Source organism: Halichoerus grypus, chromosome 11, assembly GCF_964656455.1.
Source record: "Halichoerus grypus chromosome 11, mHalGry1.hap1.1, whole genome shotgun sequence".
In the NCBI taxonomy this organism is placed as follows: Eukaryota; Metazoa; Chordata; class Mammalia; order Carnivora; family Phocidae; genus Halichoerus; species Halichoerus grypus.
In genome coordinates this window covers 106,264,695-106,291,514 of record NC_135722.1, presented here as the reverse complement: position 1 = coordinate 106,291,514, position 26,820 = coordinate 106,264,695, and the positions used below count along the sequence as shown (strand labels likewise).

The following is a 26,820-nucleotide window of genomic DNA, read 5'->3' as shown; positions in this document are numbered from 1 at the left end:
GCCACATCCTCAGCTGCACGTCCCCCTGGGGGAGGAAATGTGGGAGGCTGAAGGGAGAGACGATGTGTGAGTGTGTTCTGGGAGGAAATGTGGGAGGCTGAAGGGAAGGACGATGTGTGAGTGTGTTCTGGGAGGAAATGTGGGAGGCTGAAGGGAAGGATGATGTGTGAGTGTGTTCTGGGAGGAAATGTGGGAGGCTGAAGGGAGAGACGATGTGTGAGTGTGTTCTGGGAGGAAATGTGGGAGGCTGAAGGGAGAGACGATGTGTGAGTGTGTTCTGGGAGGAAATGTGGGAGGCTGAAGGGAAGGACGATGTGTGAGTGTGTTCTGGGAGGAAATGTGGGAGGCTGAACGGAAGGACGATGTGTGAGTGTGTTCTGGGAGGAAATGTGGGAGGCTGAAGGGAAGGACGATGTGTGAGTGTGTTCTGGGAGGAAATGTGGGAGGCTGAAGGGAAGGACAATGTGTGAGTGTGTTCTGGGAGGAAATGTGGGAGGCTGAAGGGAGAGACGATGTGTGAGTGTGTTCTGGGAGGAAATGTGGGAGGCTGAAGGGAAGGACGATGTGTGAGTGTGTTCTGGGAGGAAATGTGGGAGGCTGAAGGGAGAGACGATGTGTGAGTGTGTTCTGGGAGGAAATGTGGGAGGCTGAAGGGAGAGACGATGTGTGAGTGTGTTCTGGGAGGAAATGTGGGAGGCTGAAGGGAAGGACGATGTGTGAGTGTGTTCTGGGAGGAAATGTGGGAGGCTGAAGGGAAGGACGATGTGTGAGTGTGTTCTGGGAGGAAATGTGGGAGGCTGAAGGGAAGGACGATGTGTGAGTGTGTTCTGGGAGGAAATGTGGGAGGCTGAAGGGAAGGACGATGTGTGAGTGTGTTCTGGGAGGAAATGTGGAGGCTGAAGGGAAGGACGATGTGTGAGTGTGTTCTGGGAGGAAATGTGGGAGGCTGAAGGGAGAGACGATGTGTGAGTGTGTTCTGGGAGGAAATGTGGGAGGCTGAAGGGAAGGACGATGTGTGAGTGTGTTCTGGGAGGAAATGTGGGAGGCTGAAGGGAAGGACGAGGTGTGAGTGTGTTCTGGGAGGAAATGTGGAGGCTGAAGGGAAGGACGATGTGTGAGTGTGTTCTGGGAGGAAATGTGGAGGCTGAAGGGAAGGACGATGTGTGAGTGTGTTCTGGGAGGAAATGTGGGAGGCTGAAGGGAGAGACGATGTGTGAGTGTGTTCTGGGAGGAAATGTGGGAGGCTGAAGGGAGAGACGATGTGTGAGTGTGTTCTGGGAGGAAATGTGGGAGGCTGAAGGGAAGGACGATGTGTGAGTGTGTTCTGGGAGGAAATGTGGGAGGCTGAACGGAAGGACGATGTGTGAGTGTGTTCTGGGAGGAAATGTGGGAGGCTGAAGGGAAGGACGATGTGTGAGTGTGTTCTGGGAGGAAATGTGGGAGGCTGAAGGGAAGGACAATGTGTGAGTGTGTTCTGGGAGGAAATGTGGGAGGCTGAAGGGAGAGACGATGTGTGAGTGTGTTCTGGGAGGAAATGTGGGAGGCTGAAGGGAAGGACGATGTGTGAGTGTGTTCTGGGAGGAAATGTGGGAGGCTGAAGGGAGAGACGATGTGTGAGTGTGTTCTGGGAGGAAATGTGGGAGGCTGAAGGGAGAGACGATGTGTGAGTGTGTTCTGGGAGGAAATGTGGGAGGCTGAAGGGAAGGACGATGTGTGAGTGTGTTCTGGGAGGAAATGTGGGAGGCTGAAGGGAAGGACGATGTGTGAGTGTGTTCTGGGAGGAAATGTGGGAGGCTGAAGGGAAGGACGATGTGTGAGTGTGTTCTGGGAGGAAATGTGGGAGGCTGAAGGGAAGGACGATGTGTGAGTGTGTTCTGGGAGGAAATGTGGAGGCTGAAGGGAAGGACGATGTGTGAGTGTGTTCTGGGAGGAAATGTGGGAGGCTGAAGGGAGAGACGATGTGTGAGTGTGTTCTGGGAGGAAATGTGGGAGGCTGAAGGGAAGGACGATGTGTGAGTGTGTTCTGGGAGGAAATGTGGGAGGCTGAAGGGAAGGACGAGGTGTGAGTGTGTTCTGGGAGGAAATGTGGAGGCTGAAGGGAAGGACGATGTGTGAGTGTGTTCTGGGAGGAAATGTGGAGGCTGAAGGGAAGGACGATGTGTGAGTGTGTTCTGGGAGGAAATGTGGAGGCTGAAGGGAAGGACGATGTGTGAGTGTGTTCTGGGAGGAAATGTGGGAGGCTGAAGGGAAGGACGATGTGTGAGTGTGTTCTGGGAGGAAATGTGGGAGGCTGAAGGGAAGGACGATGTGTGAGTGTGTTCTGGGAGGAAATGTGGGAGGCTGAAGGGAGAGACGATGTGTGAGTGTGTTCTGGGAGAGCGCGGGCACAGGGAGAATGGTATGGTTGTCCGGCAGCGCTGAGACCCTGCTTGAGAATAATGATGGTCCTGACGTGGGAGGGAGCATGCTAAAGTCAGCACTTGAAACTTCTGTCAGGCCGCAGACACCTTTAAAATACCAAACTGTATTTTAAATATTAAAAATAATGTTCATTTCATTGTAAATTCTTTGCAGGCATATAAAGCAGTTGTTAATGATGCTACCATATTTAAACTTGAATTACCTTTGAAGCAAAAAGGGTAAGTTTTTAAAAATCACGTTTAAAATTCTGAACTTTTTTGGAGTGTATTATACGTTATTGGGTGTGCATTGTGCTCTATCTTCCTAAATCTGTTAGGTTTGATTTTTGTTGTTGCTGGGTTTTTTTTTTTTTTTTTTTTACTTTTATGATTTTTGCTGCCTTTGAATATTAAAAACTGTCTCGAATTTTAATTTCATATTATCTCCTTTGGTGACCAAAAAATGTTGATCTTATTTTTTTAAGTAGAAAAATGTTCTTAATCTTTTAGAATCTCTACGTGATTGTTTTTCCTCTTTATTAGTCACTAAAGTTACTTTAATATAAAAGCATAGAATATAACTCAGTTCACCATAATAAAAGAGGGAAGTCAATTTTAATATAAGTATATTGCCATTTAAAAAATCAAAATTTAATGAATTAAAATGGATAAATAATAAATTTAAAAATTGATAAACCTGAGCTAGTTATAGTACCTTTAGAGTAGTACGAAGCAGTAAAGGTTAAATGGAAAAATGTTTTGATATAATTTCTAGCTAAGAATTGCTATTTTAGGGGCACCTGGGCAGCTCCGTTGGTTAAGCTCTGCCTTCGACTCAGGTCATGATCCCAGGGTCCTGGGATCGAGTCCCACATCGGGCTCCTTGCTCAGCGAGGAGCCTGCTTCTCCCTCTGTCTGCTGCTCCCCTGCTTGTGCTTGCTCTCTCTGACAAATAAATAAAATCTTTTTTTAGAAATTGATATATTTTTTTAAGATTTATTTACTTGAGAAAGAGTGCATGTGCGCCCGTGCACGCGCTTGAGGGGGGCAGGGGCAGAGGGGGAGGGAGAGAGACTCAAGCAGACTCCCTGCTGAACAGGGAGCCCCAATGTGGGGCTGGAGGCCAGGACCCTGAGATCATAACCTGAGCTGAAATCAAGAGTCAGACACACTGAACTGACTAAGCCACCCAGATGCCCCGAGAATTGCTATCTATTTATCATTTATTTTACAGAGCACATGGAGTGGGGAAGGGCAGAGGGAGAGAGAGAATCCCAGCCAACTCCCTACTGAGTGCAGAACTGGTGGTGGGGCTCAATCCCACAGCCCTGAGATCATGACCTGAGCTGAAACCAAAAGTTGGCTGCCTAACTGAGCACCTAGAATTGCTCTTTTAAACAAAATTTATATATAATGCTAAAATACTTGAAAAATAGCTTTCTTAAGAATGAAAAGTAATTGTTCAGAATTTTTTATTTTAATCATTTTCATTTTGTCTTTTTTGAGCTGTGTAAGTTGAGTGATATTACAGTGGAAGATACCTGGGTCATACGGTGTTATAGTAACTTACATAGTTTAAGAGGCATTTGTCTTTTCTTTATACATTGTGAAATGTATGAAATACGTAAACACTGTGTCTTCAGAATCTCTTCATATGGATACAGAAAGGTCTTCCTCATTTACCCCTGCTCCCAGCATTTTTTAATGAAAATTTTAAATTTTTGTCACTATGTTGCTTTATCAAATATGTATCTCTCTGTACATCCATCAGTCAGCTTTTTAAATGGATTTCAAAAGAAGTTTCAGGGAGCCCCTGGGTGGCTGTCTGTTAAGCGTCTGCCTTCAGCTCAGGTCATGATCCCAGGGTCTTGGGATTGAGTCCCCCATCAGGCTCCTTGCTCAGTGAGGAGTCTGCTGCTCCCTCTGCCCCTCCCCCCTTTGTGTACACACTTGCGGGCTCACTCTCTCTTGCTCAGATAAATAAATAAAATCTTAAAAAAGTTGTTTCAGGCACCAGTAACTTTTACTCCCTGAACACTTCAGCATGCAGTCATTAATTGACTTTGGTGTTGGTTTATATTCTCAGATAAAATTTACATGCTGACATAAGCATCCATCCTAAGTGTACAATTTTGTGAGATTTGACACATGGGCCTACACCCCTGTTAGGATGTACCATGTGTTCATCATCCTTGAGAATTACCTCATGCCCATTCCGTCAGCCCTACCCCTGCCTCCTTCCCGAGGCAGCCATTGTGATTGTTTCAACATAGATGACTTTTGCCTGATCTAGGACTTTATGTAAATGGAACCATACGATACGTACTTTTGTGTGTAAACTTTCAGTGCAGCACAGTGTTTTTGAGATTCATCCATGTTTTTGCAAAGCACAGTGGTTTGTTTTCCCAAGTGTTTGTACTGCGTTACCCTCCCACCAGTAAAGCAAGGGAGTACCAGTTGATCCTCATTTTTAACAATGTTTAGTGTTGTCAGTTTAATTTTAGTCATTCTAGATGTGTGTAGTGATTATCTCGTTACATTTGTAATTCCATTTCACTCATGACTATGGCTGTTGAGCCCTTTTTCTTATACTATTTGGCCTTCTTATACTTTGCTTTATAAAGTATTCCATTTTTTTGCCTGTCTTTTTTTTCCCACTGCATTATTCCTTTTTATTAGGGACCTGTAAAAGTTCTTAGATATTCTGTATATAGACTCTTTGGGAGATACATGCTTTTCTTTTATGGTTTTTGCTTTTTTATGTTTCGTCTAGAAAACTTTTGTCTATTTCTACCCCTATGACACAAAGATAATCTTTTTTGTTTCTTCTGTAAGCTTTATAATTTTAGCTTTCACATTTAGTTCTAAGATCCATCTTAAATTAATGATTATAGTGTAAGTAGGGAGTTAAATTTAATGATTTTTTTTCCTTTTCCATATGGATAGCAAGTGGTTTCATCACCCTTTGTTGGAAATACTTACCATCCCCACTGCATTGCTTCGGTGCCTTTTGTAAAAAATCAAGTGACTTAAAAATATGTGTTTATTTCTGGGCTCTCTGTTTTATTCCATTGATTTATTTGGGTATCCTTAGGCCATTACTACATAGTCGTAATTAATACAGTTCTGTACTAAGTTGAGTAGTAGTATTCTGTAGTCAGTTGAGTAGTTTAATTTTGTTCTATTTTTCCATGAACGCTTTTGATGTTCTAGTATTTTATTAGTATATAGAAATACAGTTGATTTTTGTATACTGATTTTATATCCTGTTACCTTGTCAAAGGTATTAGTTCTAGTAGTTGTTTCGTAGATTTCTTAAGAGTTTTCTATGTAAATAATCATGTAATCTGTGAATACAGACAGTTTTACTTCTTTCTGATCTTTATACGACTTATTTCTTTTTCTTGCCTTGCTACACTGGTTAGGATCATAAGTACATTGTTGAATAGAAGTTGTTAAAGTGGGCATCCCTGTCCTTTTTGTCAAGCTTGGGGGGGAACCTTTAATATTTTATCACTAAGTACAAAGTTAGCTGAGGGTTTTTCATATATGCCCTTAATTAGATTGCTTTTTATTTCTAGCTTGTTAAAAGTTTTGATAATGAATGGGTGTTGACTTTTATTAAATGCTTTTTCTGAGTTGAAATTATCATAAGGTTTTTCTTCTGTATTCTTCTGATGGGGTAAATACATTGGTTTTTTAAAAAACAATTAACCAAGGTTGAATTCCTAGGATAAACTCTACTTGGTTATGATGTGTATTATTCTTTTTATATAGGCCTGCATTCAGTTTGCTAATAATGTTGGTTAGATTTTTTTTTTTTTTTAATCTATATTCATGAAGGATTTTACCTCTTTCTTTTCTGGTCTTTGTGCCCTGTATAATTTTCATTTTTGTCATGTCTTTGTCTTTTTCTGGTATGAGGATTATGCTGGCTTTGTAAGGATTGTGAGTACTTCCTCCTTTTGTATGTTCTAAAAGAATTAGTGTAATTGGTATTACTTCTTCCTTACGTGTTTGATAGAATTCATAAGTAAAACCATCTGGGCCTGGGGTTTTCTTTATGCGCAGATGTTGATCCCAAGTTCATCCTCTTTAGATTTCTTAGTTAACCTAGTTTTAGTTGTGGTCAGGTGTGTTTTTCAAGGATCTTGTTCATTCTAAGTTGTCAGACTTACATTAGAGCCTCATTAGGATGAGAAATACATCCACAAGAAACAAGGCCAGACACTGTAGTTGTAAATGAGTATGTGCATCTCTAAGTTTGTCCGCTGAGAGGGCCTAGCAGCAGTGACACCCCAAAAGCAGTGAACACAACTAGCACCAGATCTAGTCCACTAAATATTATTGTCTACTGAAAGAAATTAGGGCTCTGTGAAAAATGGCTGATGTACCAGATGTAGACTGTTTCTTAACAAAACTTCAACCCAGCCCCTGATTGGATTAAAGTGATTGGTCTTCTCCACAGCAGAACAGAGCGGGAACCCACTTCCATCTTAATGGAAGATGACATCATCTGGTGCCTCTGATGCTTTTATATGTAGTGCCCAGTGGTCAGTATGACATTACCAGGCTTGTGAAGGTAGAGATACTTATGATCAATTAAGAGAAAAACCATTTTAGAAACAGACTCTCAGATGATCCCAATATTGGAGTTGGCAGATAAGGACTTTAAAATAATTAAGATCAATAGCTTAACCACAGTGATATGCCACTCACACCCACTAGAATGGCTAAAATTGAAGACAGTAACAAGTGTTGGTGGGGTTGTGGAGAGATTGGGTGCATATATGGTTCATATATGCAGCTACTTTGAAAGTAGTTTGATAGCTCCTCAAGAAGTTAAATATAGAATTAACCACGTAACCCAGCAGTTCCACTACTGAGTATATACCCAAGAGAAAAAAAACATACACCGTCTCAAAAATTTGTACATGAATGTTTGTAGCAGCTTTATTTTTAATAGCCTTGCCCAAAAGGAAACAACCCAAATGCCCATTGTCTGATGAATGGATAAGCAAAATGTGGTATATCTGTGCAATGCAATATTATCCAGCCATAAAATGGCATGAAATTCTGATACATGCTACAACATGAATGAAACCCTAAGAATATGCTAAGTGAAATCAGCTACACACAAAAGGACACATTTTCTGTCATTCCCTTATATGAGGTTTCTAGGATAGGCAAATTCATTGAAAAAAAAAAATAGACATTAACAGGGACTGGGTGGTGAGAGTAGGAAGTTATTGTTTAATGGGTGTAGGGTTTCTGTTTAGGACAGTGAAAAAGTTCTGCACAGATAGTGGTCATATTTGCAGACCATCGTGAATGTACTTGATGCCCCTAAATTGTAAACTTAAAATGGTAAATCTTTTTACCACAATAAAAAGGTAAATCTTTTTTTAAAGAAATGAACTACCAGTATATGTTATGATGAGGATAAATCTTTTTTTTTTTTTTTTTTAAGATTTTATTTATTTATTTGACAGAGAGAGACAGCGAAAGAGGGAACACAAGCAGGGGAAGTGGGAGAGGGAGAAGCAGGCTTCCCGTGGAGCAGGGAGCCCGATGCGGGGCTCCATCCCAGGACCCGGGATCATGACCTGAGCCGAAGGCAGACGCTTAACGACTGAGCCACCCAGGCGCCCCATGTTATGATAAGGATGAATCTTAAGAACATTATGCTGAGTAAAAGAAGTCAGTCACAAAAGACCACATATTGTATGGTTCCTTTTATTGAGATGTTCAGAATAAGGAAATCCATAAAGACAGAAGGTAGATGACTTGTAGCCAGGGGCTGGGAGGGAGAGATAGCTGGAGAGTGACTGCTAATGTGTATGGGGTTTCTTCTGGGGTTAATGAAAATGTTTTAAAATTTCATTATTCTGGGCGCCTGGGTGGCTCAGTCGGTTGAGCGTCTGCCTTCGGCTCCAGTCATGATCCTAGGGTCCTGGGATTGAGCCCCGCGTTGGCTCCCTGCTCGATGGGGAGTCTGCTTCTCCCGCTGCCTCTCCCCCTGCTTGTGCAAGCGCACTCACTCTCTCTTTCTGACAAATAAATAAAATCTTAAAAAAAAAAAAAAAACTTAAAAAAATTTTTTTAAAATTTCATTACGCTGATGGTTGCACAAGTTTGTAGATATACTTAAAAAACACTGAATTGTGTACTTTAAATGGATGAACTGCATGGTATGTGAATTATATCTTAGTAATAATAAGCTTAAATAAGAAGTAATAAATAATTCATATTAATGGACAAATAGGTGGAAATTGTTACCTGAGGAAAGGTAAAATATCTATAGCAATATGTAATTGGAATTATAGAGAACAGAAAAGGGGGACATAAGCAATATTTGAAGAGCTATTGACCAGAAATTTCCAAAATGGATACAAGATGCCAACTCTTAGATTCAGGCATCTCTTTGAATCCCAAGCAGGGTAAATGCAGATTAAACCATTCCTAAGTATGTCACAGTGAAACAGCTAAAAACTGAAAACAAACAAACAAGCTCTGAAACAGCCCCCTGAGGGGAAATGACACTCAGCCTTCACAGGGGCCACACTGAAAAGCTGACCCCTGTCTTCTCAGCAGGCACATTGGAGGAAGGGAGATGGGTAGACCACTGCAGTGAGGGCAGCGGTTCCTGCAGGAGGCAGGCATTGTGAGTGTGAATAGATGGGAAGAAATAGAGGGATTCTGGGGAAGTAAGTTAGTGGTCTTCTGGTTGCAGAAAAACCTTCCTGGAGTCCGCCAGTGTGGACGCTGGAAATCAGCTCTTGGTCCTCTCCTTCCACATCTGCTCTCCTCTACGCTGGAGCCCTCTGCTGGAAGTATCTTACAATTTGCCCTTTCCACTTCTTCCCACAGTTAATCTTCCCTGCTTTCCAGAGAAAGGTGTGCCTCTCTCTCCGTTCTTACTGCGGTGTGTTGCCTTGAGACAGAAAAAGCCTCCAAGTTGCATAAGAACGGAGTATTTTGAAACACTGGGATTGATGTACGGAAAATGAATTTCTGATAACTAGGTGTCAGATCCTTTTGCAAGTCATGTGGTTTCCAGTTCTTGGCTTTACACACAATTGATGGCTAATTTGATGCATTACTAAAAATAACCTTTTTTGTTAGATCTGTATGTATTTTTTAAGCAAATAACTCAGGAGGTTCTCAACGAGTGGCATAACATCAGAAAAACTTCTTCCAGTCCCATCTACTTATGTGAATAAGATTTTTCAGGACAGACATACAGTTAAAAAAATAAAAAGTAGAAATAAAATTGATTGTAATTTCTGGATTCGTTAAGTAGGAGGGAAAAAAGTTTCATCTACCTCATTAAGATATTATGTATGTTTTATATACACAGATACAACATAATTATTTTGTTTTTTGGGTTTTTTTTTTAAGATTTTTTATTCATTTGTCAGAGAGAGAGAGAGAGAGAAAGCACAAGCAGAGGGAGAAGCAGGCTCCCTGCTGAGCAAGGAGCCCGATGCGGGACTCGATCCCAGGACCCTGGGATCATGACCTGAGCCGAAGGCAGACGCTTAACCGACTAAGCCACCCAGGTGTCCCAATTATTTTGTTTTGATAAGTTGTGTACTTAATTTGAATAACTCAATTCTGGGAGAATAACACTTGAATTTTATATACACAAATTTTAAAATGTTGAATTTTACTTAAATTATAATTTAGAGAAGCCAGATAAAGAATAAATGCAAGGCTTTCAAGCATAAAAATATAATACATTGGTTTTTAAATTTTGTTAGCAAAGTAAAATAGAGATGCAAGTTCTTCATTGTTTCAGAAAAGTTTGTTTAGGGGCGCCTGGGTGGCTCAGTCGGTTGAGCATCTGTCTTCAGCTCAGGTCATGATCTCGGGGTCCTGGGATTGAGTCCCACATCGGGCTCCTTGCCCAGCGAGAAACCTGCTTCCCCTCTCCCTCTGCCTGCTGCTCCCCCTGCTTGTGCTCTCTCTGTCAAATAAATAAAATCTTTAAAAGAAAAGAAAAGTTTGTTTAGTTTTCTAAAAAGGATGATGGTAGGTATCACATAACTGTGGAGTTTAGGTTACGTTGGATACATTCCAAAGAACAGTTTTTCCTGACATATTAATAACAAAAAGTTCTAAATGTTAACTTACAAAATATGCAAGGATTTACGCAAGTTTTTCAAAAGTATTTAGCAAGTTAGTACCTGAATAAAAATTTTTAAAGATCATTGACAAGGCCACCACTAGAGTCAGGGCAGGGCAGCACCCAGGGTACAAAATATATGTAGGTCTCCTCTCAGCATCCTGCAGGTGCACCTTTGGGAACTTAAGAGTAAGTGCCTCCTTAAATTATGCACCCTTGTTGTCTTGCTCATCCTAGTCTCAGCCCTGGTCACTGGGTTTATACAACTTAAGAAATTTGTGAAAAATTGGCTTTAAAATATTTGCAGATATCATTCACTTTTTATCAACTGCTTTTAATTTGTTTTTTAGGGTGGGATTAAAAACGCAGCCTGAATCAAAATGCCCTGAGCTGCTTGCCAATTACTGTGACATGTTGCTAAGAAAAACACCGTTAAGCAAAAAACTAACCTCTGAAGAGATTGAAGCAAAGCTTAAGGAAGTGGTATATATTTTTTTAATTTCAAAAATTTTAATTACCTTAGTTTGAATTTGTGTTGTGCTTATAAGACTTTGTGTGATAGCAGCTAATGTTGTGAAATTTTACAGTAGAAGATCTCTGTAGGGCAGTTATTTGTCTTCCTGGGAATTTTTATTCTGTAGCTTCTAGAAAAGGGAAATAGTATTTAATTCTTCCCCTTCCTGGATTGTTTTAAAGGAAATCAATGCTAACTCCTATTAAAGGACAAAGAAGAGGGAAATGGAGCTGATGGTGTTTGGAATGACAGTAGAGAGACTGGGAGTTTGTCACTTCTTTCTTTTTTGTGAGAGCTCAAAATAGATAACGAGAAATGAGTGAGTGTAGGTAAGAGTTAGTTGCTTTCATTTTTGTCTCCTGGCTGTTAGTGTAATTTGCTATAAGCCCAGGAATACAAAGAAGAAAAAAAAATAGAAGTAAAGATAGAAAATATAGACAAAAAGATTTAGAGAGAAGATTAGTGTCAGATCAAAGTAAAAAGGCTATAGAGAAATTTGGGGAAAAACCCTTAATTTTCATCTAAAGTTTTATTACATTATTTATTAAATCTGAAAAATTGATGTTTATAGGAACTAAAAGGTTATTTGATTACAGTCTCAAATTTGCTAGCTTTTAAAGTAGTAAAGTAGGGTATTGGGACTGGTCATTTTTCAGAGATGGGTGATTCAGTAGGCTTCTATCTATATATGCATATGTAAATTTCTGGATTTTGACATTGGGGTATGGAAAGGTCTCAGTGAGAGAGCTGGCTAAGAATATACATGGATTGAAAGTAACTTTGTTTTCTCTACAGCTGTTGGTACTTAAATACGTACAAAATAAAGACGTTTTTATGAGATACCACAAAGCTCATTTGACACGACGTCTTATTTTAGACATCTCTGCTGATAGTGAAATTGAAGAGAATATGGTAGAGTGGCTAAGAGTAAGTAAATTTTTTAATATATTTTTTTTTTAATATAACACATGGTTCTTATGTGTGCTTAAGTAATACATTTTGGTGATGTTAGTGTCAAAGAAGTAGGGGACGTTTTATAAGAGCATGGCATCAGTGATATAAAATAAAGTGATATCTAATAAAGTATATTTTCTTAATAAAGACTTTAGTGAGACACTTTTGCTCTTGGTTTGCTTCTGATGTTTTGCACTTTTGTATTTCCACTTTCATTTGAATTGACCTTATTAAATGGGCTGTGGGACAAATCGTTGCATTTTTAAGGTGTTTTCAGTACTAAATGCTTAACTGTAGGGGTGTTTGTAAATAAAGACTTTTATATAGCTAAAAGAACTAATCCGTAAAAGATGATGGGTAATCAGTGCTAATTTAATTATGATTAAATTCTCATATCAAAGTATTTTAAGTCTGTTCCTGTCAGTTCACTTAAATGGAATTTGAGTTATATTAAAATGAATGTCTTTTATGTATATGTATGGTGTTAAGGTACATAATATGATTATGTTATATAAGATTATATATTATATATAGTTATATGTATTTTATATATATCTTCTTCATTTATATATATATTTCACAATACACATTTATCAATTGTCCTGCTTTGCATGATACTGTACGATAGTAAAATTACTCTGCAAACTGACAGTATGCAAAATGATCTTAATGTTAACAATCAGTGGGAAAAATTATTGTTTTGTAACTCTGAGAAATTTCTGTTAAAACATTAAAAACTCTATCTTACATAGGAAAAAAATTTGTAAAATGAGTATGTATTTAGTACACTATAAAACATAGGAAACTTTTAGAACTAAAGTACTATTTTTCTGTAAAAACCTAAGATTAGTTAGGAAAATATTTGCAATTCATATGTCCAATATTGTATTTAGAATACATAAAGAACTCTCACAACTCCACAGTAAAAAGACAGCTAAGTTACAAATGGGCAAAGGATTAAAATAGACATTTCTTCCCAGAAGATATTCACATGGCTAATGCATGTTTCAAAGATGTTGGACATCATTAGTCATTACTCCTGCTTTCCTCCCACTCTCCTTTATTCCCACTATGGTAGCTAAAATTAAAAAAGAAAACAACAAGTGTGGGCAAGGAAGAGGAGAAATTGGAACCTCATGTGCAGCTGATGAGACTATAAATCAGTGCAGCCCCCGGGGAAAACTGTTGGGCCGTTCTTAGAAATTAGACGTAGAGTCAGCCCAGCAGTTCTCCTCCTGAGTAATTCTGCTCGAGAGGTACGGAAGCATGTGACCACACAAGAACCTTGTTTGTGGATGTTCAAGACAGCATCATTAATAAGAGCCACAAGGTGGAAACAACCCAAAATGTCCATCAGCTGATAAGGGATAAACCAAATGTGGTTTAATCATACAACGGGATGATACTTAGTAGTCACGAGGAAAGCAGTACTGAAACACACTGCAACATGAGTGAACTTGGAAAACACTGCTAAGTGAAAGAATTCAGTTACAAAAGACCACGTAGTATGAGATTCCACTAAAACAAAATGTCCACAGTGGCCAAATCCAGAGACCCTGTAAATACACTAAAACCCACTTAATTGTACACTCTGAAAGAGTGAGTGTTCTGGTAGATGAGTTGTATCTCAGGAAAGCTGTCCTGTAAATGAAGAGTAGTTTGACCAGCCCAGGCCTTCTTGTCATGTGACTTAGAATATGGCACGAGCATCTTCTGTGTGCCTTGAAGAGTTGTCAGACTCCCTGTAAGTTTGGGTTAGCTTCCAGCCTGTGGTTTTTCGGGCTCTCAGTGTTGTGAAAGTTTTTGCCGGTGTCACTTCTCCTGGGGCGTCTTGTTTTTTGTCGTTGTTGTTGTTGTTGTTTGTTACTACTCCTTTCTCACTTAAGTTGATAATTTACCTTCAGTAAATTTACCTTAAGATAATTTACCTTACGTTCCTATGCCTGTATATTTAGAGTCTTCAGCGTTGGCAAGTTGACCTCAGTCAGCTCTTCTAGAATGCTATTTATGTTCTTTTAGATTATTTTCATTTCCAGCTTTATTTTTTTTTTCTGTGGTATGCTTTTATCATTGTCATTGGCCATTTAGCTCTCTTGATTATCCATTTTTGTAAAATGTCAAGTGGATTTATCCCTGGAAGGCAAGGATGCAACAGAACTGGATGCTTTGCTTTCTGTGGGTGAGCTGGATTAACAGATGACTAGCAGATTTTGAAAAAAAGTGTTGTGATTGGTCATGATGAGAAGTAAATTTTGTACTTTATGCATTCCTCACATTTAATACATGGTGATAACTGAGAGTTGACTTGGGTTGTTGAGGGACTGGTGTTACTGAACTATACTGTGGCGACTGATTCGTGTATATTGGAATCATGCAGAGAAAGCCTGGGTGACCTGTACTGTCTCATTTAGTTTTTAAGAACCAAATTTAATAGGTATTACAATATAAGTATTCTAATAAATAAGAGGGGAATGATTTTATATTAAAGCATCTAAGACTTAGTTTTCCATTAAAAGTTTTTCCTAATAGTGTATCAGATTATATATTATTGTTCATTACCTCTTTTGTCTTTGCCTTTCATAGGAAGTTGGTATGCCAGCAGATTATGTAAACAAACTTGCTAGAATGTTTCAGGACATAAAAGTATCTGAAGATTTGAACCAAGCTTTTAAGGAAATGCACAAAAATAATAAATTGGCTTTACCAGGTATTATTTTATAATTGTGTGTGTGTGTGTGTGTGTGTGTGTGTACACACATTTATATGTATATATATACACACCTTTTTAAAGAGATTATTTTTGTTTTCCAGTATATTAAAAATGAACCCTAACAGTAACAGATACAAAAATGTTACAAAGTCGACATTCCTTGAAGACATCCAGCAAAACAGAATTTAACAGAATTTAGATTTGATATGATAGTCCTTATTTTTATGTATGTATGTATTTTTTAAATTATTTTTTATTTATTTTTAAAGATTATTTATTTGAGAAAGAGAGAGAGAGAATATGACCAAGAAGGGCAGAGGGAAGGGAGAGAGAATCTCAGGCCGACTCTGTGCTGAGTGCAGAGCCCAGCACAGGGTTCAATTTCATGACCTGGAGATCATGACCTGAGCTGAAACCAAGAGTTGGATGCTCCACCGGCCCTACCACTTAGGCACCCCTATTTTTTATTTTTTCAAAATAACCACAATTCACTGCCTGAGCTTTACATGTTTCAGATCCAGTCACATGAAGAGACTTATTTCTTTTTTATTTTAAGATTGATTTTATTTATTTATTTGTTTGTTGATTGATTGAATGATTGATTTATAAGTAGGCTCCACACCCAGCATGGAGCCCAACAGGGGGCTTGAACCCACAACCCTGAGATCAAGACCTGAGCTGAGAGTCGGATGCTTAACCGACTGAGCCACCCAGGCATCCCCCCCACCCTTTTTAAAAGATTTTATTTATTTGAGAGAGAGAGAGAGAAAGAGAAAGAGTATGAGCGGGGGCGGGGGGCAGAGGGAGAGGGAGAAGCAGACTCCCCGCTGAGCAGGGAGCCTGAGCAGAAGGCAAGACGCTTCACCAACTGAGCCACCCTGGCACACACACCCCCCCCTTTTTTCTTTATAAGTTTTATTTTTAAGTATAATCTCTACAGCCAATGTGGGGTTTGAACTCATGACCCTGAGATCGAGAGTCGCATGCCCCCCCCCCCCGACTGAGCCAGCCAGGTGTCCCTCTAATCCTTTTTTTTTTTTTTAAAGATTTTATTTATTTGACAGAGATACAGCGAGAGAGGGAACACAAGCAGGGGGAGTGGGAGAGGGAGAAGCAGGCTTCCCGCTGAGCAGGGAGCCCGATGTGGGGCTCGATCCCAGGACCCTGGGATCATGACCTGAGCCGAAGGCAGATGCTTAACAACTGAGCCACCCAGGCGCCCCCCCTTTTTTTTTAAAGGATACTTTTAACAAAATCTTTAGGGTTTCGTTTATTTTTCACCAATGCTCACCCACTATACATATATATTTCTTTTTAATTTTACACATTTTCAAGATTATTTATTTCATATTTTCTGATATTCTTGCCTATAGCTGATTCAGTTAATATAAAAATTCTAAATGCTGGTGCCTGGTCAAGGAGCTCTGAGAAAGTCTTTGTCTCACTTCCTACTGAACTGGAGGATTTGATACCTGAAGTAGAAGAATTCTACAAAAAAAATCATAGTGGTAGAAAATTACATTGGCATCATCTCATGTCAAATGGAATTGTAAGTAGATGGTGTATTAGTTCCGATATTGGTTTGACTGAAAGTACCGGCACTCGAGAGATCTTTGTTTGTCTCACATGTGCAAGTTTGAGCAGGTCTAGTGGATCTAGTCCATGGAGTTGTAGGGACATGGGCTTCTGGTTGTATCAGCACACTTAAAATATTGCTCTTGTCTGCAAATGCAATATGATCCCCAGTGTGCCTGTCTTCCAGCCCAACAGGAAGGGAAAGATGAGAGTATACGGTACTTCAGGAGTAACTTCTAGAAGTTGCCCCATCATTTCCACTCACATCCCATTGGGCAGAACTGGTCACATGACCACATTTTGCCCCAGGGAGAGTTGGGATTTGAGCCTTTATTCTGGGCAGTCATGAAGTTGTGCTAAAATTGTGATTACCATGTAAAAAAGGAAGAATGGATATTGGAAGACGGCTGGCAGTCTTTTCCATGTTTAATCTCATGTAAGAGAGAGTATAGGAGAGAGATGGTAATCATCCTGAAGAGAGTCTCATCTTTATGTTATTTTGTCTGTTATAGATAACATTTAAGAATGAAGTAGGTCAATATGATTTGGAGGTAACGACGTTTCAGCTGGCTGTGTTGTTTGCATGGAACCAAAGACCCAGAGAGAAAATCAGCTTTGAAAATCTAAAACTTGCAACTGAACTCCCTGATGCTGAGCTTAGAAGGACTTTATGGGTTTGTTTTATGTTTTTTGTTTTTAAAGTTGTATCCAGTCACAAGCAGGAAATATTTGATGGCTTGCTTACAATAAATTTATGAATTCATAACACTCTGAAAATGACCTTTAATCAAGAAAAAATACACTAATGAGGTATTAATGCACTAATGAGGTATTCATGGTAAAAAAGACATTGAAAATAAGCAAGTTACAAAGATGGTGAAAGACAAGAAAGGAAAAAAAAAATGAGAGAAAGTTTGAGTTGGTGTTTAAACGTTATCTGTGAGGAGTGTGACCACAGATTTCATACTGAGAATGTGTTCAGAGATTTTTATGATGACCAAAAATGTAAGAATTAGAAAACTTTGGTCTTTTTGAGGGCCTGCAAAATGTACTTATTAGTCTCCTGCTCATAGCTACATTTTACTCCTACTCCACAGACCTCTTGAAAGTTCCAGAATAATAATTGTCTAGAGGGAAATAGCTGGTGTGTAACTGGCGGGTTGCTTTTGCTGTGATCGCCTGTGACCAGTTGCTCTGGTCTCGTCTCTTACTGTAAAGAGATCATTTATTGCTTCCTTCCTCACAGCCAACTCTTTCTCCTCGTTCTTTTCTCAGTTTCTACATTTACACTGTTAAAGTCATCGAGGTATCATATAAAAGTTGAATCGTGATTTTGTGCTTATAATTTGTTCTCCCCTCTTTTAGTCATGTTGGAGAATTGATCTTAGTATTCCGTACTGTTGATCGATGTTAATTGTTTTCTCTTTATTCTTCGTAGTCTTTAGTAGCTTTCCCAAAGCTCAAGCGGCAGGTTTTACTGTACGAACCTCAAGTCAGCTCACCCAAAGACTTTACAGAAGGCACTCTCTTCTCAGTGAACCAGGAATTCAGCTTAATGTAAGGTCGACGGTGGTTGATGTAAAATAAAAATACCTTGTTGGAAGTTTGGTGTTAATTTATTGTTAGCACAATAATTATTTTCCTTACGTTATATTTAAAACATCACTCTAGGGTTACGCCACTTAGTTGTTTATTAAACATAGTAATGAAGTGGAGATGCTTCTTATTTGTCAAGGATACATTTTGGTGTGTGATTATATTGCTTTTCATCTTTAAACATCTTTATATTGCTTTCATCTTTAAACATTGAACTCTAAAGAAGCTTTATTCACACAAAGCATTTTTCCCCTAAGATCCATTTAGATGATAATGCTAAATAGCAGCCCATGTATCTTCCGACGATCTAAGCACTTTCATGGTAGTATAAATTATATTAGCTCTGTTATTACAGGGAATGTTGTCACCCATACATTATTAACTGAGCTTTTGTTGTGTTTGGGGGAAATCATATGATTCATTTTAAATAAAGCTGTATTGTGATTATTTGTTACTTTTCCTTTAAACAGTTCTGGAGAGTAATCTTCAGAATATTTCTAAATCTTTTTTCTCAGACATTATTGCTATAGTGTGATGTCAAAAGGCCTTCAACTGTAAAATACTTGATTCACTGTTTTTTATAGAAAAAATGCAAAAGTTCAGAAAAGGGGTAAAATCAACTTGATTGGACGCTTGCAGCTCACTACAGAAAGGATGAGAGAAGAGGAGAATGAAGGAATAGTTCAACTAAGAATACTTAGAACCCAGGTTTGTATAAGGCAGAATGTCTATATTTGAAAAAATTTTCGTTTTTTTTAATTTCCATTTTTTTAATTTATTTTTTTAATTTTTATTTATTTATTTTAAAGATTTTACTTATTTATTTGAGAGAGAGAGAATGAGAGAGAGAGAACACATGAGAGGGGATAGGGTCAGAGGGCGAAGCAGACTCCCTGCCGAGCAGGGAGCCCAATGCGGGACTCGATCCAGGGACTCCAGGATCATGACCTGAGCTGAAGGCAGTCGCTTAACCAACTGAGCCACCCAGGCGCCCATTTTTTTTAAAATTTAAAAGCATGTAGGTATTCAAACTGTAATTTTCATTTTACTGGAATTTAAAAATGGCATTGCTGGCATTCTCTTAGTTGCTGAAAGAGATGTCTGTATGTTTTGATGGCCTCTGGTAGATTCTGCTGGTTGGGCAAAACCTTGTTTTTTTTTTTTTTTAAAGATTTTATTTATTTATTTGAGAGAGAGAATGAGAGAGAGAGAGAGAGCATGAGAGGGGGAGGGTCAGAGGGAGAAGCAGACTCCCTGCCGAGCAGGGAGCCCGATGCGGGACTCGATCCTGGGACTCCAGGATCATGACCTGAGCCGAAGGCAGTCGCTTAACCAACTGAGCCACCCAGGCGCCCCTAAAACCTTGGTTTTAAGTTATGTCTCCCTTTGATCACAATTGACTTAATGTGTGTCCACAGTAAGTTATAATTCTAGGATTGAAGTATTTAAACTCTTACTTAATTTTAAGACTTATAATTCCATTGTAATATGAAATTAGGGAACACTTTTAAAAACTTTCTTTTTTTTCTTGAGTTTTATTTATTTATTTTTAGCAGTCTCCACACCCAATGTGAGGCTTGATCTCATGACCCCAAGATCAAGAATCTCATGCGCTTCTGACTGAGCCAGCCAGGCGCCTCTACTTTCAAAAACATTTTAAAGCTAGGATTGTGGTCCCTTCTGAACATGATAAAGAATACTTACTGCAAACTGATGTGTGACCATTTTAACTTTAGAAATATTTTTATTAGGGGCATCTGGGTGGCTCAGTCAGTTAAGTGTCTGCCTTTGGCTCAGGTCATGATCCGAGGGTCCTGGGATTGAGTCCCGCCTCGGGCTTCTTACTCAGCAGGGAGCCTGCTTCTCCCTCTGCCTGTTGCCCCCCCCACCCCACTTGTGCTCACTCACTCTCTATTTTTGACAAATAAATAAAAATCTTAAAGAAATACCATTAAGACCAAGTTATTCCACTTTTGCTGTTTTTATTTAATATTATTTGAAACATGCTGGCCAATTCAAGAAAATATGAAACAAATAAGAAAAGATTAAAGTATTTCATCACTTCTAGATCATATAGTATGATAAAGGAGCAGGGAAAAGATGAATAAAAATCAGTTGCTTTTCTAGTTAGCAATAAATTTGAAAAACTTAAGAGAAAAGGGGCACTTGGGTAGCTCAGTTGGTTGAGCATCCAACTCTTGATTTCGGCTCCGGTCATGATTTCTGGGTCGTGAGATGGAGCCCCACGCTGGACTCCTTGTTCAGCAGGGAGTCTGCTTGAGATTCTCTGTCTCTGCCCCTCCCCCCAGTTGTGTGCGCTCTGTCTCTCAAATAAGTAAATAAAATCTTAAAAAAAAAAGGAGAAATAAAGAAACCATAGAATTCATAGGCACTTCTTTAAAAAGAATTCATGGCCCTTTACTGAGAGTCAAAAGGAGATTTGAATAAATAGAAAGATCTTGCTCTTTTTCTCTTGGCTAAAATTTTTATTGAGGTGTAATTTACATGTAAAATGCACATTTCACAGGTTGTCCATGAGTTTTGATAAGTGTACGTACCTGTGTGAGCATCACCTCAGTTAAGATACAGAAGGTTTCTGTCAGCCCAGCCAGGCCCCCTCCGACCCACCGGACTCCCCCTCACTGTTGCCTAGTTTTGCCTGTTCGAGTCTTCATGGACATAGAATCAGACAGTGAACGTACTTGTTCTGTCTAGCTGCTTTTGCTCAGCATGCAGTAACCATGTTCTTCAGTGATAAGGCTGCATTACTTAGGAAGTCGATTTTTCCCATGTAAAAATTCGACTGGGAATATTTTGGGAATTTTACAAATTGATTCTCAGTTTTATGAGAAAGAATAAATGAGAGTGTTTGAGATCCTTAAAAAAAAAAAAGAATGAGGTGTTGGTGGAACTTGCCTTTGCCAAATGTGAACACTTACTAAAATATCTGCGAAATAAAACAGTGTACCAGGCAGATTGGTTGAGGAAAATAGCTCAGAATTGAACCTACTCTATAAATATAGACAAACTTTGAAATAAAGGAAATAATTTCCATGAGCCACGACAAGGGAATTCAGGAAGAGATTTGGGGGAGTTTCACGTTTGGGGGGAAAATCAGGGTATAGTTCCAGTTTCTGGCTACACCAGGATAAATTCCAGATGGATTCGAGTTGAGCAGGTATAGTCATTCTATAGGACGTGCAGAGAAAATGAAGTTTTTTGCTTTGTCTTAAACTGATGGCTGATTATGTACAGTCCAGTAATCCGGGCTGTCCCTTTAGGTAGTGCTCAGCCTTTCTCATTTCTCCCGATCTTCCTCCAGTCAGCCCCACTCTGTGCTGTTTCACAAATGGCATCTGGAAGGATCGAGGGTGAGAGGAATTCATTTGACCTTGTAGTGACAGTGAAGGGACTGTCCTATCCTTGTGACAGTGGCCTGGGTTCTTGCTTTTTTTGTGCGGTGCTTTCCATGTCAGCTGCGGGAGCCTCACTTTCTGTTGCTACCTGCTGCTACTGAGCTCTGGTTCATTATTTTTCCAGTTGGTAAGGAACACATGGGCTCTTCCCTGCTCTGACCGCCTGTCCTCTGTGCTTACGGAGCCCTTCAGCTCTCTGAGCCTCTGCCCCATCTCCCGTGTGGCCTCTTGGCCTGCAGGTGCTCCTGTCACTCTCACCGCTGCTGCAGCATGACTCTGGCCTGGAACTGAAGGCCTGTGGGGGTCTTGTTAGCTCTGCACCCTACCTGTGCCATGTGGGGACTGGAGGAGGGTCGGGAGTGCGTGTTCTTCCCATCCTGTCATGCCCCGTCTTCCAGTGATGGCCGGCTGGCAAGTGCAGACGAGGGCCAGCGCCCCCGTGCTCGGTTCCCCTCATCACCTCTCGAGCACAGCCACTTTCCTCACCTCGGCCAAAGCTTGAGACACGTACAGTCAGTCCTCCCTCCTGGCTCCCGAGATTTTCACGTGCCTGAACGCTTTCGCCCTTCTTTCTGTCTGGACCCTTGACGTAAGCCCCTGGCATCGGGAGCCTGGCATCTCGATACACTGAGAATGGGAGGACTTCACTGTCCTCCTCATGATGGGGGAGGGATCCTCATGTCTGCCGGGGATGTGGAAGAGTCTTTTCTCTTGTGGAACAGTGCCTGGTGCCCAAGTCTGTTACCGCTTTGCAGCAAAACTTCACTTTGAATGTGAAAAGCCAGTATTACCTCTCATTTTCTCTTTTCACATTTCTTCTTTAACAAATTCTAATCTCCACCAAGGCAGACAGATGCCTTTGGTTTGCTAAGGAGAGAGCTCCTACAGGAAAAGCAAAAGAGATGGGGCGCCTGGGTGGCTCACTCGTTAAGCATCTGCCTTCGGTTCAGGTCATGATCCCAGGGTCCTGGGATCCAGCCCCGCAGCGGGAAGCCTGCTTCTCCCTCTCCTTCTGGCCCTCCCCCTACTCATGCTCTCTTGCTCTCTCTCTCTCTCTCTCAAATAAAATCTTTAAAAAAAAAAGCAAAAGGAAAGAATATTTAATAATTTTTGAATTATCCCTCTTACAAACTTAATAGTAATTAAATCATCAAGGAAATATTTATAAAATTGACTTAGGTGAACAGTGCTTACTCCTGTAGGAAGTCAGAATATTTCATTAGATCAATAAACTGAAGGTAATATTTATAGCAGATATAATTTATTATTCTGATAAATACATAAAGAGTAGTAATTACTGATTTTTAAAACTAGACACCAGCTGGCATGTGCTTCTACACAAAGAAGTAACTCTGCATATGATGGAAAAGGGTGTGTAAGGGGTTTGTTGTATCTTTATTGATACTTAACACAATACCAGTTTATATACATACTGTGTTCACAGTTAAGAGAAATTTTTAAAACGTGCATAATGTGGAAAAAAGTAATGGAAGGAAGTATCCCAAAACATTAGGTGTGGTTTTCTGCAGAGAGGTTATGGGTAATTTTGTTTTTCTTTGTTTTTCAAAATCTTTATAATCAGATTTTCTTTTACAGTGAGTGGAAAAAAAGTATATTTGTTAAGTAAAAGCTGCTGGTCTCAAGATTAATCTAGTGATTCGTCTTTTGGATGGATGTTGGAAAGAGAATGAAATACATAAAAAGTCATGTTTTGTTGTTTTACTTAAAATTTAATCTATTAATGATTTCATTTTTGTTTTTCTTTTAGGAAGCTATCATACAAATAATGAAGATGAGAAAGAAAATTAGTAATGCTCAGCTGCAGACTGAATTAGTAGAAATTTTGAAAAACATGTTTTTGCCACAAAAGAAAATGATAAAAGAGCAAATAGAGTGGCTAATAGAGCACAAATACATCCGAAGAGACGAGTCTGACATCAACACCTTCATATACATGGCGTGATCTTGAGTTTCCTGGACAACATCAAGGACCCAGACTGCAGAGTGCGTGGGCAGAAGGTTGTAACAGTTCGTGCTGGACGAGGGTTTATTTGGACTTTGATTACATAAATATTAAAATCTCTGCCTTACCTGACAAAGACTCTCTCTGCCAATCACATTAGTTAGCATGGTGGCAGGCCCTTCACGTTGCGCGCTCTGTAACCGCATGCTGTTTGTGGAGGCCTGCGTTCCTGAAGAGCCCACGATGAACTTGTAGACGCAAATTTGATTTCTAGCCACCAGAAGAAATAGTCGGGAAGGGTGAGGGCGGGGTTCTTGTTGCTTTTTTTTTTTTTTCTCCTCTCTTTTTTTCCTCTCTCACGAAAATGTACTTGCACAAGGAAGGATCTTCAGATATTCGTGCACTGAATAATGCTGTTATGTTTTGTTTTTTTAAAAATGCAATTAAAACTAGAAATAGCACTCTTGGTTTCTTTTGATCAAAAGAGGGAGCTGGTCTGCACAACATTGGGGGAGGGCAGATGTAGGTGAGAAGATAAGTATTTAATAATATAACACTATTTGTTCACGCCCTGCTTCAGTATAGTAACTGGATTTAATGGTGACCTGAAAATGATATTAAATTTTTCCAACTTAACAGACGTTGGCTTTCTTTAAGCAGGAGACTGCTACTTTAGATGTTTGTGTTAAATAAGGAGTTTTAAAATTTTATATGGCTGGAGAGCTTGTTTTGAAAAACTGAAGCTTATATTAATTTGTTGCTCCAATTGTTTAAAAAAAATGTATGGAGAGAAGTCGGTCATTTCAACTGCAGAGTCAGAATAGCAAAACAAAGATATTAAGTGTGTTCACTAACACACTTAATGTTTGTATACCTAATATTTATTATGCCAAATTTTGTTATCTCCAAATTTATTAAAAACAAGGCAGAAATCTACTCTCACATAATACAGTTATGTAACTATTTCTTGATCTGCAGCATAGAAATATTTTGGCATTTTAAAGTCTCATGATTAGGGATTTATAGCCTCAGGTTTCTGGAAAGGAAGATATTCTGTTTTAAAAAGGAGTGTCGGTTACGTAGGGGGAGGAGAAAAACCACAACATAAGACCTGAAAAGCATAAGCAAAATTGTTGCAGTCTTAATATGAGCAGTAAACTTGCCAAATATATGTACATATATATTTATATATTTTAAAAATAAACGTTTTTAAAATGTTCAGAAGGCAACACTTACCTTGTTCCTTTCAGTCAATCCAAAGTAGCAACTTACTAGTTGCCAGCGACTGAATACCCAGAGTGACGCAGAGTTCAGGACTTGAGGACACGGGCAGCTTAGCAGAGAAAAGTGTACTCCCTGTTGGCAAAGAGTGGCTCTACGTGGATTTTTATTCATTATGCTGCACGTTCCAAGTTTTTTTGCAAATGCTTTTCTATCTTGTTTGATACTAAGTAATACTTTAAACCTATGATTTGGGAAATAGTAGGAAGTGGAGTGCTGAGCTTTGAAAGGTGCATGGTAGACAGTATTATGCAAGGTGCTTTCAGGAGTGTTCTGTGGAATCTGTCCCCAGTCCCAAGAGGCGTTGTGAGCTGCCTGCTGAAGGGAAGGAGAGCAAATTCAAAACATCGAAGGTGTCGCTGGGTATATTCACATGCCTGTTCTGCAACTCACAGGAAATTGGAATTTTGTTTCTAATTTAAAATCTTACATTTAGCTCTGGCGGCAGCATGTGTCCGTTATTAGTGCATTGTGGAGAATTAAACTAAATTGATGACTGCGGACGATGGATACATTTGAAATTTAAAAATAATACTTTGTAATAATTGTGGCCCTTACATTTAACAAATAGTTCAGGATTGGGCATATTTGCTTCCCCCATATTCGAATGCCCAAGGGAAAACAGTGGAAGGGAGAATTACAGGTCATTTTTTAAAGTTTCAGATTTGTTGCTTTAAACCATAATTGTTCTCAGAACACGTTTGGAATTTCTCATCTTTTTGGTCATTTTAAGAATGAGAGCCATGATGTTTTGATTTATAAAGGAAAATTTAATGCAAAAGTGGGTAACTAAATCCATAGCCAAGTTTTCTATTAAATTTTATAAATTTTTTAATAGCTAATTATGTCCTAATTGTATTTTGGGAAATTGAACAGCAGCAAATACTGTAGACATAACAGTTTTCATCTTTTTTTTTGTTGTTATGTATACAAAAGTTCAACTACTTTTTGGTGTTAATGAAAACAATTTAGTTGACGAGGTGCCTATGCCATTGTTCAGTTTTCTTTAAATGTGTCTTGATAATAGATTTGCTAATTTAAAAAAAAAGAATCTGATAAAAACCTTCCCAGCGATTAGCGAAAGGTACGGAATCACAGTTAGTATCCTTTATTGAGTCCCTTTCCTCTGATTGCACTTCAAAGTGGTGCCATGGTGGTGAGGAGAATCCAGGCTGCCAGGAGTAGGGCAGTGGGACGCACCACAGCTTAATTTAAACTGTGAACACTAATATAAAGCTGGAGCCATCTGGAAAATGTTAACCTTTGTTGTCCTCATTGCCAGAGTAAGTAGACATGAAGCAAAACTTACAAAGTAAAAAGAAACAATTTTAATGCTTACAATGCGATAAATATTAGGACATTAGTATTCCAATGATTTAATGAGGATGTTGAAATAAATTATGAAGTCTTCCAATTTTTACGTTTATTGGAGGGGTCCCTGCATTGTCAACCTGTTTATTTAAGTCTCTTACTCTTATTTTATGCGTAAATGTTACAGTTTCCAAAAACGAACTGTTAGCTTTCTTGTTTTTACTTTTTATTGAATTTAATACAAAATATGACCGGAGTAGTTACAAAGTATTTTGCATTATTTGCAGTAGGATGTCATTAGCCCGGCTCACAGGGCAAATTTTAAACATTCAATTTGGGTGAAAGATCTAGTTTTTCAGAAAGATTTGCCATCTTAAACTCAAGCCGGTTTTTCTATTTTCATGTAAATGACTGGGATGCTATCTTACAAACTCTTCCAAGGTCATGTTTGTGAAATCAACATTACCTGAGAGCTTTCCTGTCATCTACACTATGTATGTCGTCTGGAGTGTTGAACAAATTTGCGTTCCTAAGTTGGACTTTATCTTCGTGTGGTATATACGGTTTTGAACGTGTGCCGCTGCGTACTGAGATGATAATGCTGTACAATTTTAAATGGTAGCAGTTTCTGTATGGAGTAGGCTGAAATATTTTGATGAACTGCTTAATTTTTGGATTTTATTTTTTAAGTTGTATAATTTATTTTCTTGCAAAATAAAAGTGTAATATAAAAGCTTTCACCTATCCAGAAAATATTGATGTTCTACTGTTAAGTAGTTTTTAAGACTTAAATTTGTGTAATAGGTATATTTATACATTTCATGGTGAAATAGTAAATCTTAGCCTTAGGAATCAGAAACATGAAAAGTAACCCACTTATGTCTTTTAGATTTCAAATTTTAGTCCATAACGAAAGCTATCAGGAATGTCGCTTTTTCAGTGATGATAGCAGCCTAAAGTTATGATGCCTGGA

At 39.0% G+C, this 26,820-nt stretch overlaps 1 protein-coding gene across 3 annotated transcripts in view; it reads left to right on the top strand.

Moving 5' to 3' along the window:
- The window catches only part of CUL5 (cullin 5), a 93,054-nt gene extending 66,470 nt beyond the window's left edge, over positions 1-26,584 (top strand). For all 3 annotated transcript variants that reach the window (XM_078059058.1, XM_078059056.1, XM_078059057.1), the window contains 9 exons: positions 2,575-2,639; positions 10,878-11,010; positions 11,837-11,968; positions 14,579-14,702; positions 16,079-16,254; positions 16,793-16,954; positions 17,719-17,837; positions 18,461-18,584; positions 23,061-26,584. In XM_078059058.1, the coding sequence (XP_077915184.1) occupies positions 2,575-2,639; positions 10,878-11,010; positions 11,837-11,968; positions 14,579-14,702; positions 16,079-16,254; positions 16,793-16,954; positions 17,719-17,837; positions 18,461-18,584; positions 23,061-23,255 (1,230 nt within the window). In that variant the 3' untranslated portion in view covers positions 23,256-26,584. The remainder of the gene's footprint in view (positions 1-2,574; positions 2,640-10,877; positions 11,011-11,836; positions 11,969-14,578; positions 14,703-16,078; positions 16,255-16,792; positions 16,955-17,718; positions 17,838-18,460; positions 18,585-23,060) is intronic.
- Positions 26,585-26,820: the final 236 nt, after the last annotated feature.